This window comes from Lipophrys pholis (assembly GCF_963383615.2).
Source record: "Lipophrys pholis genome assembly, chromosome: 4".
Lineage (NCBI taxonomy): Eukaryota > Metazoa > Chordata > Actinopteri > Blenniiformes > Blenniidae > Lipophrys > Lipophrys pholis.
The window spans coordinates 31,060,763-31,078,806 of NC_137637.1; the positions used below are offsets into that span (position 1 = coordinate 31,060,763).

At 41.5% G+C, this 18,044-nt stretch overlaps 2 protein-coding genes across 3 annotated transcripts in view; one reads left to right on the plus strand and one right to left on the minus strand.

The window, feature by feature from the left end:
* The window catches only part of cenpp (centromere protein P), a 90,736-nt gene that overhangs the window by 64,283 nt on the left and 8,409 nt on the right, over positions 1-18,044 (plus strand). The window lies entirely within an intron of this gene.
* ecm2 (extracellular matrix protein 2, female organ and adipocyte specific) overlaps positions 1,733-18,044 on the minus strand; it is a 21,902-nt gene continuing 5,590 nt past the window's right edge. For both annotated transcript variants that reach the window (XM_080460737.1, XM_080460736.1), the window contains 11 exons: positions 17,852-17,980; positions 17,094-17,255; positions 12,820-13,008; positions 10,264-11,055; positions 9,845-9,960; positions 9,392-9,527; positions 8,888-9,045; positions 7,853-7,992; positions 7,544-7,656; positions 6,572-6,785; positions 1,733-4,292 (listed from right to left, as the gene is read on the minus strand). In XM_080460737.1, coding sequence (XP_080316863.1) covers positions 4,106-4,292; positions 6,572-6,785; positions 7,544-7,656; positions 7,853-7,992; positions 8,888-9,045; positions 9,392-9,527; positions 9,845-9,960; positions 10,264-11,055; positions 12,820-13,008; positions 17,094-17,255; positions 17,852-17,978 — 2,334 coding nt within the window. In that variant the 5' untranslated portion in view covers positions 17,979-17,980 and the 3' untranslated portion in view covers positions 1,733-4,105. The remainder of the gene's footprint in view (positions 4,293-6,571; positions 6,786-7,543; positions 7,657-7,852; positions 7,993-8,887; positions 9,046-9,391; positions 9,528-9,844; positions 9,961-10,263; positions 11,056-12,819; positions 13,009-17,093; positions 17,256-17,851; positions 17,981-18,044) is intronic.

The following is an 18,044-nucleotide window of genomic DNA, read 5'->3' on the forward strand; positions in this document are numbered from 1 at the left end:
TTTCACAGATACAGTGAGGTTTCTCTGTGTCAGATGTAAATCATTCTGAATCGAGCCGAATAGAGATCCGTCTAAATGTGCATTACTTTTCTGTGATGAAATCGCTGACGATGTGATTCGCTCCTGCTGTCGGGGTCATGCGAGTAATGAGTATTAGATTGTTCTCTACACGTCTTCCCTTTTTAAAACTGATGAACAAAGCAGCTGTTTCTTTGTTGGCAGATGAGAAGAACTTTGTCTTCTCTCATGGAAAACTTCTTCATCTTGAAACCTCTATTTAAAAAAGAAAAAGAAAGTTGTTGACAATAGTCAGAATCTCCAAACTCACCACACTTATCTGATTCTTGGTTTTTATTGTTGTTAAGCTTTCTGGAACTTTTAGATTGGTTTTGTCTACATATAACTATCCATTACTTCCAACTGGTCTTACCCCAACAGAAGCTGAAGGTTTTTTCTTTTTTCTTTTCTTTTCTTTTCACGTTTTGGTGTTTCTGTTCCAGTCGATCTTTAAATGTCCATAACTGCTGCAAATGATCTGCAACCTCAGTTTGAAAGGAAAATATGATTATGTTGACTTTTCCAGCTTTGATAATTATAGCTTTTCACTGCATCGGGGCTTGAAGACACACGTTGCTAATAACACTTCATTTTATCATGTCTCCCTCTGTGATGCTCATCATGGCGACTTTTCCTCCTGAAGACTCGAGGTGTTGATTTGATAACAGGAAAGTGTGAGACTGAATACTCAGTATCAAGGTGTATCTGTGTAGCCTGTTTTTCAGAGGTTTGACTCACCCCTGCACTAAATACAGTAAAAAAAAAAAAAAAGATTACAATTTACGGTTTATTTATTTTCTATATATATATATATATATATATATATATATATATATATATATATATATATATATATATTTAAGACGAGGCAGTCTCACACGTGGTTGTGCATGTCTTCTGTGGAGTGACTATATGATTTTTTATTTATTTTTTCCCTGACACATACAAAATGCCACCTTGTTTTCTTTTTTTGAGATAAAATTACCTCAAACTTCCCACCAGTATTTTTGAAAACTCTACTGAAAAGTCTACTGGCTCTCTAGTGACAACTAGTGGGGGATTGCTGCATTGTATACGGATGGAACAATCAATAATGTAATAATGATAATACATTTTATTATTAACTGGAATTTTTGGTACGTTTAAAAAAAAAAAGAAATTCTCTACCCTTTTTCAACTATTTAAAGTGAGTAAATCTTTGTAACTTATATATACAATAAACCATTAAAATTATTTGTTATGTGTGAAACTGACGAGCCACATATACTGTATGTCACTATGGAGAGCTTAAATGTTTCTCTAAATGAGAAGTTTGGTATAAAATCTTGTTGTCATCTCCTAAACACTCTTGAATGTGACATTTTAGTTTTTTGTAAAGATGTACTTTAAATATGAAGTACTTGATGTATGTTTTGGATTTTGTGAAATAATTTCACATTAACAGTCAGTCACAAACGCGTTGCTGAAAAACTTTCTTGGATCAGCGTCGGGTTTTGGTCCAGAAAGTTTACGAGAGGAATCATTTGTTCAGTGTATAGTCTGTGTAAAATATGTTTTACACTTACATGCATTAAACATTCCTGCCAAGAGTGTTTCTGCCACCATTAGTTTTTCCCAGAGGGTGACCAGCAGAGAAAATCCTGAATGTCAGACTGAAATAAATCAGGCAACCACGTTGACATAATGAAGTTTATTTATATTGTGCATCATAACAAAGTGTTTTAAAAGTGGTAAATGGTGTTTATACATCCAACAGATCATCGTATAATTTAAACATATTGGCCAGCCAAGAGCAAAGTGAAGGACATCATCACAACAAAACATTTATCTGGTATTACAAATAAAGCAATATGACTCGAATGGAAATAGTTGGGAAAAGTCCAGTCAGTGCTCTGCACATTAAAGGTATAGCCTGTATGTTCTCTGGGAGCATCCACATTGTCCCTGGTTCAATATATAATAGTTACTACAAGCAGCAGTAACACTTTCTTTATTCACGTGTGGAAAGTTGAAGCGCAGCCAAGGATTTGTAATTTAATCACATTCGCGATTTTTGTGTTGTTTTTTTTTCGTCGAAAAAAGAAGAACTGATCGAATCGTGCAACGACAGAAGAAAATACCTCTGGAGGTTGATGAGATTTCATTGGCAGGGTTGTTGTTTAATCAGTAACAGTTTTTTTCCTTCATACAGAACATCCTCTGATCCCAATAAACTCATCGGTGGATCAAACTATCAAATCTGGCGTCTGTACAGGAGAGTCACAATCATACACTGCAAAATAACATTCTCCTCTGTTTAACATCCGTTCTGTTATGGAAGCTTTCAACATAAACTGAAGTGGAACGGACACTGAGCATAAAATTTCCCTCTTTATTTTTTAATGTTTTCATTTGATTTTTGGGGGCAGACGCAAATCTGTCGAGACGTCGGGTGTTTACAGGACAAAGGAAGATTCCCAGTATTTATAGGCGACTTATTGTTGAAAACCAAGATTTTGTGATCCACTAAAATTAAAAGAGCTGTTGAGGTATACAACACGACGTTAGTTAAAATAGCCTCCATCCAGCCTGTTGACTATTCAGGTGTAATTTTCAATGGCTTAAAGCATCAAAGTTATAAATAAAAGCCTATAAGAAAAACATCTCCTTAATGGATTGAAATACTCTAATATAATCCGAATACACCGTCAAAAAGGAAATAATTTGGGATTATTAAACCATGGGAATACTCTAGACAAATCCACCTGTGACCTTTGTTTTGACTGTTGAAAAATTCCTGCACTTTGCAAACAATGAACGATTCCCCAGGCAAATCTGATTTTACAAGAATTGTTTATTTTACAGTCACGCTTGATTGTCGTGATATTTATACAAATACTTCAGGTTCTGCACGCCATCATAGAGCACCAGTCGTTTATCCTTTGGTGGTTATTTGAGTTGGCCTCCTTTAAGCACTTCTTAATCGGTAAGACGTTGTGGAATCTTTCGTTGTTGCATTTTCTCTTATTGTAATGCCAAAGGTTATGACTGTTTGGGCCAAACTGAGCAGCTCCCGTCGTTCCTGTTCCTCATTAATGAAATGAGTGAAACCTGGAAGGGGTAGCTGCACTTGAGGATTTTCTGCTGGTGGCGTTGACCTGATGAGGATGCTGTCGTTTCACCAAAGCAGTTTTGTTTTTACTTTTTCAACGACTATAATGATCATTATATCATACTGTCAGGAGTTAGAAACGCGGTGCAGGACGGTAAATCCTCTTTTTAATCCTGGTGTCAAACTGTTATCGAGCTCATTTGGATCACAAAAGCTTTACAGCCTTGTCTCTGCTTTTTCACTTAAGATTATGCACATAAAGGACGAAAAGGTGCAGCACTTCCTTTAACTTGATCCTTCGCCCTCTTTCTCCAAGACGAAGAGCTCGCGGCTCTCCTTCCTGTCCAAGCTCTTATGAACGCAGTCTTTAGGAGAAATGGAGCTGACAGAGGGCATGTGAAGGTGCTGAAGCCGTTAAAAATAATGTGCTGGCCTTGTGGTCTCACTTCACAGAATTCTTTCCATTTCTTTATTAGCGTTTTCAGTTTACTGTGTACGGCGCAGGAATTCTTTCCATTAAACAGAGTTTCTCTGAAGCAGACAGATGTGTTTGATTGTGAGGGTTTTAAGGAGCTCTGTCACCGTCCCGCTTTTGCGGAGGGCCGACCTACCAGACTTTAAAACGATGTTCGAGGAGCGACGAAGAAGAAAATATTACTCATAGCTCCGAGGATTGAATCCAACACAGGGCAACACTTTTCCCATAAGTCATATTACATTTGCTGTAACTGTTTTAACAGTTCTTTATTTCATGTTCAACCCGTACGTCATATGTTAACAAGCTTTTTTTTTTTTTTTTATTCAATCGTAATTTATAATTAGATTTTTATATGAGCAATTTAATAATACAACGTCAGAGTAAGATGGCGAGGGGAACTTTTAAATTTGACACCTATTGGCAGAAAAATGTTTTTAAATCAAAATATTACCCTGTTGGTGGTTCAAACAAGCGTCTGTTTAGGTTCTGGATTTCACGGCTTCAGTTTTCTGGGGTTTTATGACCACGCTGGAGGAAGAGCGCACACATGAGAAGGCGGCCGGTGAGACCTTCCTGGGATCAATGTAGTTGTTTTCCAGCCTCAGCGCGACCAGAGTGGAGTCCCCGCTGTGGTTTGGGTCACAGATACTTTCATCCGGTACACTCCTGAAAGACACACCGGGTTAGAGATTATCATGTGATCCTGGAATCCTGCACTGCAGGTTTGACATGATGGTGTCAGGTTAAGCTTGAGAAGGTCACAAAGGGTTTAATTTCACAGCAAGTGGAATCGTCGCATTTCTGTCGGACAGCAAGTACATAATCAACTAGCTTAGTGGAATTGATCAGGGTTCTGTTGTCATCGATTACTTCACAGTGTAAAAGTGTATCTGCGAAGGAGACTTGGTGTATGTCAAAAACCACAACCCCCAACCGGCACATTTTAAATCCAGACCTACTGGGAATGTGACGTTCCCTTGGGAAGGGTACTGGGTACTGTTTTATTTTCTCTACACGTTTTTATTTTTTTTTTTTTCTTCATGTGGAGAATAATGCCCCAAAACTTTATGAAGAAATTTGATGTATACAACTGCTTACAAATACAGTATATTCAAATCTCTCCTAAGCTTTGACTTAAAAAAACAACATTTCTAATAGGGGGTAGGTGGGGTTAATCACTAAAGTTTAGTAATGACATTTTTGCCTACAACTGACATTCTGGATGCTGCATCTTTGATTAAAGTCCTTTTTTGCGTTTGCAAAAGTTTTTCCATTTACATGGTAACATTTTGAAACCATTTTAAAACCATTTTTACGCGGCAACGGCAGAAACACTGAAGCGTTAGCATGCCAGGCAATGCGTTGACACTTTATTCATTTTTGTAATGAAACCACACACACATGCGTGAAACACACACAAAAAAAAAAACCACACACTATATAAACAATCCAACAGAGTAGTTAGATTGTTATTACGATGACCCTGAATAATAAAACTAATCTCAGGAGAATATTTACTGGGAAATATTGTTCCTATTGTCCATCTACTGAGCATGTGCAGAATAACTATGGACTATGGCCGTGGTGCACATGTGCAGTAGCAGTGATTTCAAAACGGATTGTTTTCCCTCGTTAAGAAGCAGACCAAGTCGGAGCGTTGTCAAAAAGTTTTGTTTTCAGTGGCTCCGAACAGACGAAAGATTTCCGTTTTCACTTGAAAACGTTGTCGTGTAAACGCGGCCTAAAACAGACCTTAACTTTTCTCACAACATTATTTTTTTTTAAATTCTATTTGAGGTGTGTTTGCCATTTAGACATTCCTGCTGAGGTTATCACCGTGCACTCGAGAGCAGCACATTCATTAAAATGGTCACCGGTGTCTTGGAGCCGGTTCGTACTTTCCCACTTGCAGTGATTACGTGTCGACACCATAATGTTGCTTTCGTCTAAAACAAGCTGTCACAACCTGGACGGCCTGTGTGCAGTTGGTGAACTTGAGAGAAACCGTGTGTAATGAGGTGATTCAGGGTGACTCCCAGGTGGAAACTGGAATCGACGTGTTTTGTTTCCTGTCGCCAAGACAACTCTCCGTCCAGTGAACTTTTCTGCTTAATGCTGTCTGGCTGCGTGTGACGAGTGAGTCAGTCGTCTGGTCAGACCCGACGCTGCTGTGCAGCCTTTGTAGCTCTTTTTGTTTTGTGTCTGTCTTTAATCACCGGGGTTGTTTATCTCCTTGTGTTGCCCTTCTTACTGCTGGTGATGCTTCAGTGGAGGTTTCAACGAGGCATATAAACAAGGCGACACTTTATCATACAACAACATCAAAAATTACCAAACATTTATGTTTACAAGGCACATGTGAAAGTTATGTTATTTACAAGTTATGACCTGTTTAGTAAATTGGTCTCATCTCTATGGCAACGCCATTCTTATCAGACTGATTTGATCCAGACTTCAGAAGTTTCACAGAAAATCACAAACAACAGTCCAGCAGTTGTTCAGCTCACACCTTCTTTGTCTTTACTACTATTTCATAATAACTTGACCATATGAAAATTCAGCTTTTGCATTCTTTAATTGACTGGTGACCTTTCCAAAATTAGACAGGATGTATATGTGGTGGACAAATTAGTTAAACATTGACAAGAGGGGATAATGGTTAGAGGTGTCGGGAGATCAGGAGCTAATTAAACACGTTTTCTATAAGTTTTACTTATGTCCCGTGGCAATTAAAAATACTAATATTATTTATACAGTGACTTAAGTTGCAGGGCAACAAGTGTAACAGGCTGCATATAGTGACTTACTGAAGCTTTCAAAAGCTTCTTACCAGCAGCTGTTGTGATTTAGTGAAATGCCCTCCTAAAATCCCGTGTGACTCGGCTCTAATGAGAGAAACACAATTTCCGTGTGAATAAATCCATGGATGAATGGTGACTTCATACCTGATCCTGTTGTTGTTGAGTCTGAGAAAGTGCAGGCTGGTCATCTCATTGATGCCTGAAGGAACAGCCACCAGCTGATTGTGGTCCAAACACAGTTCCACCATGGAGTTGTAGGAGCCAAAGAAGGACTCGGGTTCGATTCCCTCGCCGTCCAGTTTGTTGTAGGATAGGTAGAGGTATTCTAATCCAGGGTCCATGTGGGCAAAGACGTAGCCTATGAAAGATCATGTAACATGTACTTAAGTAAAACCAAGACACAGCTTAAAATGTCAGTGCATCAAACCACATATCATTGTTTTGGTTAATCCCGCTACCTGGATTAGGATCACGCGTTTATGAGTAACTGGTGGGGTGGTTAAGCTTTCAATTTAAAGCTTGAAAGTTCCCACAGGAAAAGTGGGAAGTTTTAGAAATTCCATAGAAGCAAATATGATATCTCGTAGTTTTTTTTTATTTTAATGCTGCAATCTGTAATAAACCAACCCTACAGATTGTCCCACAAAAAAACATTTAGAGTTCCCACCTCCATGATCACACTCGCTTTCCATTTCCTCTGTCTTCTCCCAGATATGAAATCATTCCTAACAGTCTTCTGGTGTCAGCTCTATTTATGTAAACGACTTTAATTTAAATCTGTATTTTAGTTTCAAGCATATTGTTTTTAAGACTAGATTTTGACTGACACTTATATTTCACTTATATTTGCTTTTGCTGGCACATGTGTTTTTTTTTATCTCTGAGTGAGAAGCCTTCCTTCAGAGAAACCCCACTTTCTCAGTCGTAAGTACAACTTGCATGTCAACGCACTACTTAAATCTACCTCTAGTACCACTTTATGAGCAATTAAGTTTGATGATTTGAGCTCGTAGCATGCAGAGGGAGATGGAAACAAAAGCAGCACGTGGCTTCAAATACCGTACGTTACGTTTCATTAGGCTCTGGAAAATGCACGCCTCAGCACATCCCACCTACCGGGTATCCTTTCAATGTTGTTTCCCACCAACACCAAGTGGACCAGAGATCTGGGCAGGTAGGAGGGAACCAGGTACAGGTCGTTGTGTGAAAGGTCGATGGACTCCAGATTTCTGCACAGGAGGAGTAAAGATTTTCAAACAAATGGAAGTGGAAGCAAAGTCAGTTGATTTTTTTTTTAATTTTTTTTTAATGCGAAAAGTAGCTTGAGAAGATGCAAACTACAGCTGGCATAACCACTGATACACACTCCTGGAGGGTAAAATCATTACTTTGCCCCATCAGTCTGGTTAATCTAATCTGTAATACCTGTGGTTGATCCAGGCCAAAGGTGCGATCCTGGTCTCGTCCAACTTGTTGTGTCTCAGAGAAACAACATTCAGGTTCACCGTCTGATTAAAAACGGCCTCTGAGATCTCTTCGATCAGGTTGTTCTCCAGATGCAACTCCTGAAAAGGGAACAGAAAAAAAAACAAGCGAATGTTTGGCCTCGTCTGGATGAAACTGGATTAATGTTGTTTATTTAAGCAATCAGTGGCGTTCAGAGTCAAAGCTGTCGTGTGTCTTTTATCATCTTCACCGCTGTTAACTGGATGTGTTTTCTTCAGATTTCTTGGCAAATTTTTTTCTGCGGTTTGTGGGGAATTTTCAGTTATGAAAGCTTTAATCAACTGGAAAAATGCAATTATGTTTGTTCATCAAAGGGTGTTTCTGGTTAAAAAACTGACATCCAAATCACATCCGCATGCAGCCAGAGGTACGACCGCCAGGCAGATACAGTCCTCCACAATCTTCCAACCATCCTGGGTTCACACACAGCGAAGTAGAAAACCATAACCACTCAACAAATGCAAGAAAAAGGTTTGGAGTGTGTGTGTATGTGTCGTTGTGTGTGTGTGTCGCACCTCTCCAATATTGTAAAACGAAGGTTTTAAGCTTGATCTAACCACTGATGTTCTGTAAGTCTTTGTGGTTAACCAGAACTATAATTATGTTATGGGCTACCTTGTTTCCCACAGGTAGACATACGGTTTAAACGCAAGACCTACAAAAAACCTGATTCATCAGCAACTGTGGAAAGCATCCAGGTGCTCGGAGGGCTTCTCTTCCGGCATACTTATGTAATCAGCAGGTTTAGTGAAGCCGTTATTGAAGTTTCCTGTACATAACAGTTTGCCACCAGCTGTGTTCAGTGTGGAATTCGCTGCTAAACACAGTCACATCAAACCACTTTTAACTTTATTAAGAGTATTCATTGTGGCCCGAGCCTCAATATATCCTGTCTGATGGATCTGGTTGTGAGGATGGAGGAAAACAGTTGTGTAAGCAGGTCTGGTTTCCTACCAGCAGTGACCTGGGGAGCCCCTGTGGTATGGTGCGGAAGTGGTTTCTCCCCAGTCTGAGGTAGGAGAGCTGGATTAACGGAGTGAAGGCTTTAGGATTTACGTTTCCCTCGCTCAGCAGGTTTGCTTCCAATTCCAGAATCACCAGGTCGCTCAGGTCTGAGATTAAAAAGAAAGAAGAAAATTACTATTAAAGCAAGCTCACTTTTCAGATATTGGAAACCTCTCTGTATGTTTTATTCCTCTATCAGTGTTTTAAAACGTTTTTTTTTTCAGACCTGATTTTCAGCTGAGAGGGGAACCGTCTTCAAAAGTCTTTAAATAAGTCGATACTACTATGAAGGAATGAGAGTCTCTGGAGACATTATACTTTCATACAATATATAAAAATGAGGCAAAAGGAACTTGGATGAAGGAAAGAAAAACTAAACACATCTAAGTTAATAAATGACGAATCGCTGATTTAATTGACATTAAACATTAAAGTCGACTAGCACTGGAGCACCTTGGAAGCTCTTTTCATCGACTTCTCCCAGTTTGTTCTCGTTGATCTTCAGCTCCTGGAGGGTCGGGGGGAGGCCAGAAGGCACAACATCGAGAAGGTTCCCGTCCAGGTAGAGACGTTTTAGCATCTTCAGACCCTGTGACACAAAAGCGACACACGAAGGTGCCATTGGCAAACATTTCATTGTAATTTGTGCTAAAGTTAGTATGTCTGTGTGTAAAATGGACGGTCCACACACATTTACTCTGAAAATCTTTTTGTAGGTAGATTTCTTAATTAATTTTAATGGGAGACTTTATAGGAGTCAGTGAATCTGCTGTTGATTGTACAGTGTAGCTGTCCAGCACACCTATTTTCAAATCATTTTCACAAGCTTCAAGGGAGCAATGCTGCCAAAACACTATATGAGACGGGCAGCTGGGAAACAAGACGGGCTGCAGTGGTTCATCTTACTCTGAAGGCTTTAGCGTCAATGCCAGCAGAGGTGAGTTTATTTTTCTTCAGGTTGACCCATTCCAGGTTAGGGATCCCATTAAAGGCCGCCGCTGGGATGCTGCTGATGTTGTTTCCTGCAAATCGGATTAGTTTCAGTTGGACCTGTTCAACAGCTGTTGTTGTCATCTTATGTGGTGTGTGTTAAGAGAGTTGTTTATATAAAAGCCTCCTCAGTTTGTGCCACGGGTCACGCAGGGTTCCCTCACGTCTAAGAAAACCATTACGTGGGAATTTATTTTCCCTTTATGTAGCATCGTTATGTGGAAGAATAATGAGGCGGTGGGTATGGTTGGGGTTAACTCTTAACGTCTTTGCTGCCCGTGTTAATGTTGTAGTGCCGTGGATTTGTGGGTCTTAGTGTTTTTGTGTGGACTCACCCTCCAGACTGAGAGATTTGAGCTCAGGGATGGTCAGAGCAGGGAAATAAGTCAGTTTGCCGTTTTCACATGTCATAGTGACGTCGGAGATGTCGCAGCCCGGTGGGAGCCCCTCTCTATCCAGTACCTCCTCCTCTCCCTCCTCCTCTCCCTCCTTCTCTCCCTCCTCCATCTCCTCCGGTTCCACCTCCTTCAGCTCATCTGACGAAGCGGGAGGAATTGGGATTGGAGGAAGGAGGAAGTCTGGCTCCTCGGGCTCCTCGGGTTCTTTCGGGGGCATCTGAAACACGTCTCCTCTGAGCCACACCTCCTCTGTTTCCTCCTGCTGCTCTCCCTCCTCCTGCTTCACCAGAGCCAGCAGTTCCTCCCTCAGTATCTCCTCCTGCTTCCTCCTTTCCTCCTCCAGCTTCCTCTCTCTCTCTCTTGCCTCCTTCTCTGCTTCCTCCTTTTGCTTCCAGTCTTCTTCCTCCTCTTGTCTTCTCCTTTGCTCCTCCTCAATTTGCCTCCTCCATTCTTCCGCCTCCTTCTCTGCCTGTCGCCTGAGCACCTCCTCCTCCTCCCTCCTCTTCTCCTCCACTATTTTCCTCTGCCTCTCCTCTTGCTCCTTCCTCTGCTTCCTCCTCTTCTTCCTGGCCTCGTCTTTCCTCCTCAGGCGCTCCTCCTCCTCGCGGTGCTCCGTTTCCTCCCGCCACAGAATTTGCTGTATCTCCTCTGGGGTCAGCGGGGTCACGGGGTCATTTGGGTCATTGGGAACTGGGGAGTCACCAGAGAGGTCAAGGCTGAAGTTGGGGTCTGGGGTCGGGGTTCGGTGGCGGCGCCCAGCCAGGACAGGAAGGAGGATAAAGGTGGAAAAGGTGTGAAAAGACAGAGAGAGGAGACAGACACGAGAAAGCAAAAATGTAGTGAAAGAAAGTAGAAAAGTGGGAAGAAAAGAAGGAAACTACAGTGAAAGAGTAGAAAGGAGAAGACAGACAGACAGACAGACACGTGTGTGTTAGTGCTGCAGACGGATGGGTTTAAGACCGGCGGGTTGAAGCTACAGAGCAGTGCTGCTGCAGGCCGGTCTTAACCACAAACACACACCAACCGGTACGACCACAGTCAGTTAATGTTGGTCTTTTTATGTCTCGGAGTTAACAACCAAACAGGACGGCTTCTTCCTTTGTGCAGCTTAGAAAGGTGAATTACGTTGATTTAATGGTTTTAAGACATAGTGAGTCATTGGGATGCCAGATTTGCTGTAAACCTGTAAGTTGGTGCCTTTGTTTTCAGAACGTGATAGATGCATTAGATACACAATCTACAAATGTGAAAGGGCCACCTCTCATCACATCCAGCTCCAGCCAGAGGAACAAATACACCATCTTAGAAGGAAACACACAAATGCTGCAAATTTTGCATGAATATAAATCGACAAGTGATTCTAATCAAACATGTCCATTAATATTCTGCTGTATCCATTGTACCAGGTTATAGACAAAAAGTGCAATTCAGCTTTTCATCATTATTCCATTATCTGTTTGTCTAAAATAAATCCCTCTCAGTTATACGTCAATATACATCAACATATTTCCAAAGCAGAAGACACAAAAACATTTCATAATTCAGTCCATCTTATAATACATTGTGAGGATTAGTGACGTAGACCAACTTTATCTCACTTGTTCAACACTAATGGTGTTTTATAGTCATAAAACAAACTTGACTGACACAAACATGCAGGATTCTTAGTGGCGATGCATCACAGAACAACGTAGTAGCTGTGACTTACTTATTCTGTGACTATAAAACATCATTCAGTCCTTCACACTGTCCATGTCCAATAAACCCCATGCACACGGCACATACAGTGTTGATATACATAGAGACGTGTTTGTCCAGTTAGTACTTTCAGGTGAATGTTGCAGTCATTTCAAAATACAAATAAGTTTGTGTTGTTATTTTAATGACAGCTGCTTGAGTTTTATTGTCTCCTATTTATAATAGAATATACACTACTAGAAAAATATTCCAGGGGATGTCTGGAACCTGCTAAATCTATTCTGTGTATCTTTTGAAATGCTAAGAAAAAAAAATATGTGCAATGATTAACTCTTCAGCTGTAGTATGTAGAATTGTAAGTATGTCTTCTGAATAATAAGAACTACTAAAAAGTCTACTTTTGGGCCACCGGCTCACTGTGCAGCCAACTAAGTTTGAAACTGAATCCTTGCTGTGCAGATATTCATGTCCTCCTAACATCTCTTGTTTATAGCCTTTAAAGTGAGCATGTGTCAGACCGTGAGCTAAAATCAGTCTTCGACATGTTGAACGACTCGCAGCAGACACGCATGTCAAGTTTTCACAACATCAGTGTCGACAGATCCAAAATGTGCCGGCCACATTTTTCAGCCATGGTGAGAAGAGAGAGCAACATGTAAAGGCCTCAGAGATGTAAACTCTCCAGTTTGGTTCCCTGTCACTCTTATCTGTTGATTGAATAGAGCCCCTCAGAAATGCTCATCTCTGTTTCCTCTGGATGTTGCGCCATGGCCCTGTCGCATGTTGTGTTTCTACCTGGCTCCATGCAGACGGGGCAGCACTCTCCCACGGGGGTGAAGGGGAACAGGCAGTGCGTGTCGGGACAGGTGATCTCGTCACAAACCACCCGGCCTCCCGTGCACAAGCAAGTCACGCAGGGCTTCGGAGACCAGACGGCCTGGTCGAACATGGTCAGACCCTGGTACACACACTGGCCCTGCTTACCTGAAACAGACAAGCACATCAGAGCGTCAGGAGGATGTCGACTGTTCATACACAGAAGTAGGAAGAACGCTCAAGTGGGTTAAAATCTTAAAGTCAATCGAGCCTTGAAAGTCGGTGCTGCTAATTCCTCCAGGCGTTCCAACTTTTCTGTTTTACTTACAACCCCATCTGTTTACATAAAAGCAGAGTTGGACCACATTACGGTACTAGACCCTTACGAACGTCCTGCAGAAAGTTGTGTGTTGCTTTAAAAATGGTGAACAAAAGGGCATTAACAATGGGAGAGAGACAGACCATCATAATAATTACAAATTTTGAGCAATACTCAGGAAGTCAACATGTCTCTGACAAGGAAAGCAGAATCAGAAGACGAGTTTCTAAGAGTTTACAGCTTGCGTGGTCGGCGGCTGACAGGACAACAGCTTCAAGCTCAATAGTAGTTGTAGTAAGAAAGTCTTGGACTTGGAGCTGCAGGTTTGAAAGGAAGACATCAAGACAGCCATTGCTAAGACGTCAAAATAAGATTCAGTCATTGGACTGCTGAAGACTGGAAGAAGGTATGATGGACTGAAACTGAAAATTTGAATTTTAAATCTTGGGTTCCATTACGCCAGATCTTTGTATGCCATAGAGTAGTAGTAGTAACCCTAGTAACCCTACAGCAAGATACTGTCCCAAAACAGAAGTCCAAGCTCTGCCAGAACTACAGTAGGAAAGAAGAGGAAAAGCTTGGAAAGAGACTTAAAACCCATGGAGCTGGTTTGAGATGAACTGGACAGAAGAGTGACAGAAAAGCAACATACGAGTGCCTCGTTTGTTTGGGAACTTCTGCAACAGAGTTTGAAGAACTCTGGTGATGAATTCTGTATAAAGAAATCCACGAGCGGTTATATCTGCCAACTGTGGCTTCTGTGATGAGTCAACAGCTTAAAATGCGTTCTGGTTTAAAATGGTTTATTTGTTCTCTTCTTTCATTTCAAAGTGCAACGAGACATTAAGCTGAATAATTGTCAAAAAAAAAAAAGATCTTGGTGTTCTAAAATTTTGACCCGCAGTGTATTTTTATTGTTTTTTTTAGATTGATTGAACTGGGACAACATTGAACTGTGGAGGCTGTTTGTGAGATCTGCACTCACTTTGGATAGAAGAGTTGAATGTTCTCACACGTTGAGGGCTGTGATGGCTGAACGCGTGTTCGTCCTGTGGGTGTGAGAGTTTTCTTGAGGTACTCCGGTTGATTGGTGACTGAATGTCCCGAAGGTGTAAATGTGTCCACGTGTGATTGTTTATCTGTGTTGGAAAGCATTTCTAATCTGAAGCAATTTTTTTATTCCCGCATTGCCGTATGAATACGATTTGTTTTCTCAGGAGTCGTGGTCGTTCTTGATGTAACGGATAGTGGCTCCGATCAATAGATATCTAGTGGCAGATCCACGTCCCACCACGGTCAATTATTGGATGTAGAATGTCCCCCAGACATGGACCTGACAGATGCGAACATTTTATTTACACTGATTCAAGACACGTTTCACAGACTCTGCCACAAAGCGATGACGTCTGTCATCTCACCGACCAAACTCTGACTTGACTCCTTTGGTTTTCTTGCCAAGGAAAAAGTTCACAGGCTGAACTGAATCACGGGACAGATCTGACATGTGGAAAGTGATTCAGACGTCCAGAACCACACAAACAGTGGATCACAAGTTTAGCCTCTGCCTTTGTCAGCAGGACTTGTGGTAATAATTGCTGTGAGTGTCTAGTCAAACCTGGAGCCTGTAGTTTACCGTAAGACGGCATCCAGAGCAGTGGTTTGTTGTGTTTCAGGCCCTCCCTCTGCATTATGTTTACCTTTCATCAGTCCAGGGGACAGGACGATGCTGGGACCGAGTCAGTGAGTCAGGAGGAAAGATTGTAAACCACTACGATGGCAGAAAGGGGCTCTTTGAGTTAGGTGTGTGCTGTCTGTCATCTATCCTTTTTTTTTTTTTAATGGCATGCTCTTTGTTACTTCTATTGAAGCACAGGTAGTTATGTGACTCTGGTTATTTCTCCTAAATGCCGTCTCCCTATTAACTCTGCGAGACTGTCACCCTGTCATCTCTGCTGGAGCACTCATACTTTAGAGCTTTTCTTTTCTCTTTAAAAATATTGATGTCGCTGTCATAGACTCTCATTGTCCGTCGTCCCCCCCCGCCCCCCCCCCCCCGCCCCCCCCCCCCCCCGCCTCCCTGTAAATTGCAGGGATCTGTGTAAATGACAATAACCAATGTCTGTGCACCGGTGTTATGATCCACTGGCCCTTACTGAAGATTTCAATGTATTTTTAACATCAATGAAGTTATTTGATTAGTTCTGGCGTCGTCAGCCAGGACAGACAGCTGGGATGGGACTGACCCTAAGATATAAATCCAAAGTTTCAGTAGCTGTGTCTACCATAACAAAATCCCATTAAGCACCAGTCCAAATGAAATATCATCATGTATGCTCTGCTATCTGATTAGATTGTCTGATTGACGTTCCTATTGGAGGAGGCGGTGTAACCCTGTGTATGATTCAGTATGAGTCCATGTAAACAGATGTGTGAGCGTCACTACTACCAGTTACAGTGTTTTGTGAAGAAACGTCAGCTCTCAGGATCCAATCATATTTGTCGTGTAAATAAACTTGCAGCTCTTTCTTCAGTGTTCATGTGAATGGGACTGTTGATTTTCAATCTAAAAGAATTCAATCAGATTTTTATCTTTAAAGTGTCCATGTAGGCGCAGCCAGTGTTTGAAAGGGATGCATGGATGCAAAAAAATATATAAAAAATGCAAGAATTCCTCTGAACTGACGTTAAACTACAGTTGCTGGTATTAAAATGGAGGGCGGAGGTGAGCTGAGCAAGTTACAACGAACTCCTGTGGATGTTCGAGTGTGAGATGGGAATAAAAGCTCTGGTAGTGAGCAGACTTTGATATTTTAGACCAAGAATAAATGTAGTTAGTGACTGTGGTGATTTCACAGTCGAAGCATTGAAGTCTTTCTTTCTTTCTCTCTTTCTTCAAAGAGCTTCCAGGACACGGCGTGCTGGTCCAACTGGTGTGACCTTTAGTTTCTGTCATCTGCATCTGTTTGGTTGTTACGTTTCGTTCACTGAAGCAGACTCATCCTCACATCCGAGACAAAAGGTCTTTGCGGCTCCCGGCAACAGATTAACGCCAGCGCTGAACCTTTTCTTTTAATTACGTAAACTCGCCTTTAATGTGGTTTTGACGTTCCTCTCTGGAGTCTTTGTCCTCGTCTCTGTGTGAGATCTTTGTCCGACAGGCTCTTTTTCCCACCAGTGTTTTTTTTTTTTTTTCGTTTTTTTTTTTTTTACTGCCGTTCATCAAGTAATGTGATGATTTGTCATTAAGCTGCTGAGCTGTAACGACAGCGCCGAGACTCAAAGCTCAGCTGACCACATTCACAGCTGCATTAAAATGCCCTTTTTTTTAATTCAGGAGCAGTTACTGTTTCTTCATATTAACATTTTATAGGCTTGAAAACTCTGGTGCATAGTTTTTCTTTCCCATGTTAGGTCACACAGAAACATGCTGCAAAACTCAAACCCAATTTAAATTAACAGAAAGTTAAAATTAGTTTTTTTAAATATACGGTATTAGGGCTTAAGGTGAACAGGTGACTTTATTCCTGGTATACTACGAGGGGGAAAAGGAAAACGTGTTCCGTGTTTAATATATAATCCAAGCTTGTTTTGATGTAGCCTTGTCGTAATGTGTGGAAATGAAGATAAAATTGTATTTATTTTTCTTTAAATCACAGATAGATACAGCAAAATATTGTATATCTTTTATATAGGCTCGTCCATATGAAGTAGCAGGTATATTTGCATCATTTGTCAGATTAGAACCAGTTCTGTGCCACTTGAGCAGATGGATGGATGGGTGAAGTTGTCAGGTTCTCTTACAGATCAGTCAAATGACATTAATTGTAACGGCTTTAAAAATGCTGGTTTAATTACTGGTCCAAGTTGTTTAAAATTATTTACTTGTTTTTTTGGCTGAGTTAAAGTTAAAGTTGAGTATCTCGGTGCCACTGACCTGGGATCACGTTGTAGCTGGCCTGCTGTTCTTGGCCGTTTCTGACGGCTTTCAGAAACGGGTTATTCCCGTGGCTTTCTGTGGCCTGTGAGATGCCCGGCGGGCCGGGGAACAGTCTGATCTTCAGAGGTCGAGAGCGCCCCGCTCTGGCTCGCCCAAGACCTGCAATACATGAAAATACACACATTTCTGACCGTTTTGTTCAGATTCATTGGTTCCTGTTATTAAGTCGGAGAACGTTTGCCTGTGGGATTCAGTCGGACGGGTTGATGATATGTGAAGCAAGCAAGTCTGTACTTTTAGTGATTGAAGGTTCGGAAATGGACGACAACAGGAGTTGGTCCATATTTGTTCCAGGCGAACTGACGCTGAAGTGGTCATTTCTGTTTCCATCATGCTTTTTTTTTTTTTTTTTTTATTTTTTTTTTTAAGTAAATGGAAAAACATTTCTCCACTTTTCATAAAACTAGACTCTCCTTTTTTTCTATTGTTGCGTTGTTCTACTAATAGGAACTGACCAGGGGTCTGCAGCCTGTACAGTCATTTCTTTTCCTCTGCCATCAGACAAATGTTCCTTTGGAGCAACACAATTGTAAATGACACGAACGGAGCAAATGAGTCTGTCCACACCGCGACATCCCAGGATGTGGTGCATTTTTTTATTTGGCAAAATATCTTTTTTTTTTTTTTTAAGTGTCACATTCGATAAGAGCGATCCCAAATGACTGTCTGCTGTGGAACAAAAGAAACAGTCTCACCCTGGCCGTTCCTCTTCCTCTTGCCCCTCCGGGTTTCTCCCCCCTCGTCATGGGGTCGGTCTCGGGCCTGGACGTCGGTCAGGACCACCAGCAGCCACACGGCGGCCGCCACCAGCCACCACCTCATCCCTGCAGCGCAGCACAGAGCAGAGTCAACCCTTCACATGGTCACAGGCTTCTTGTACTGTCGATT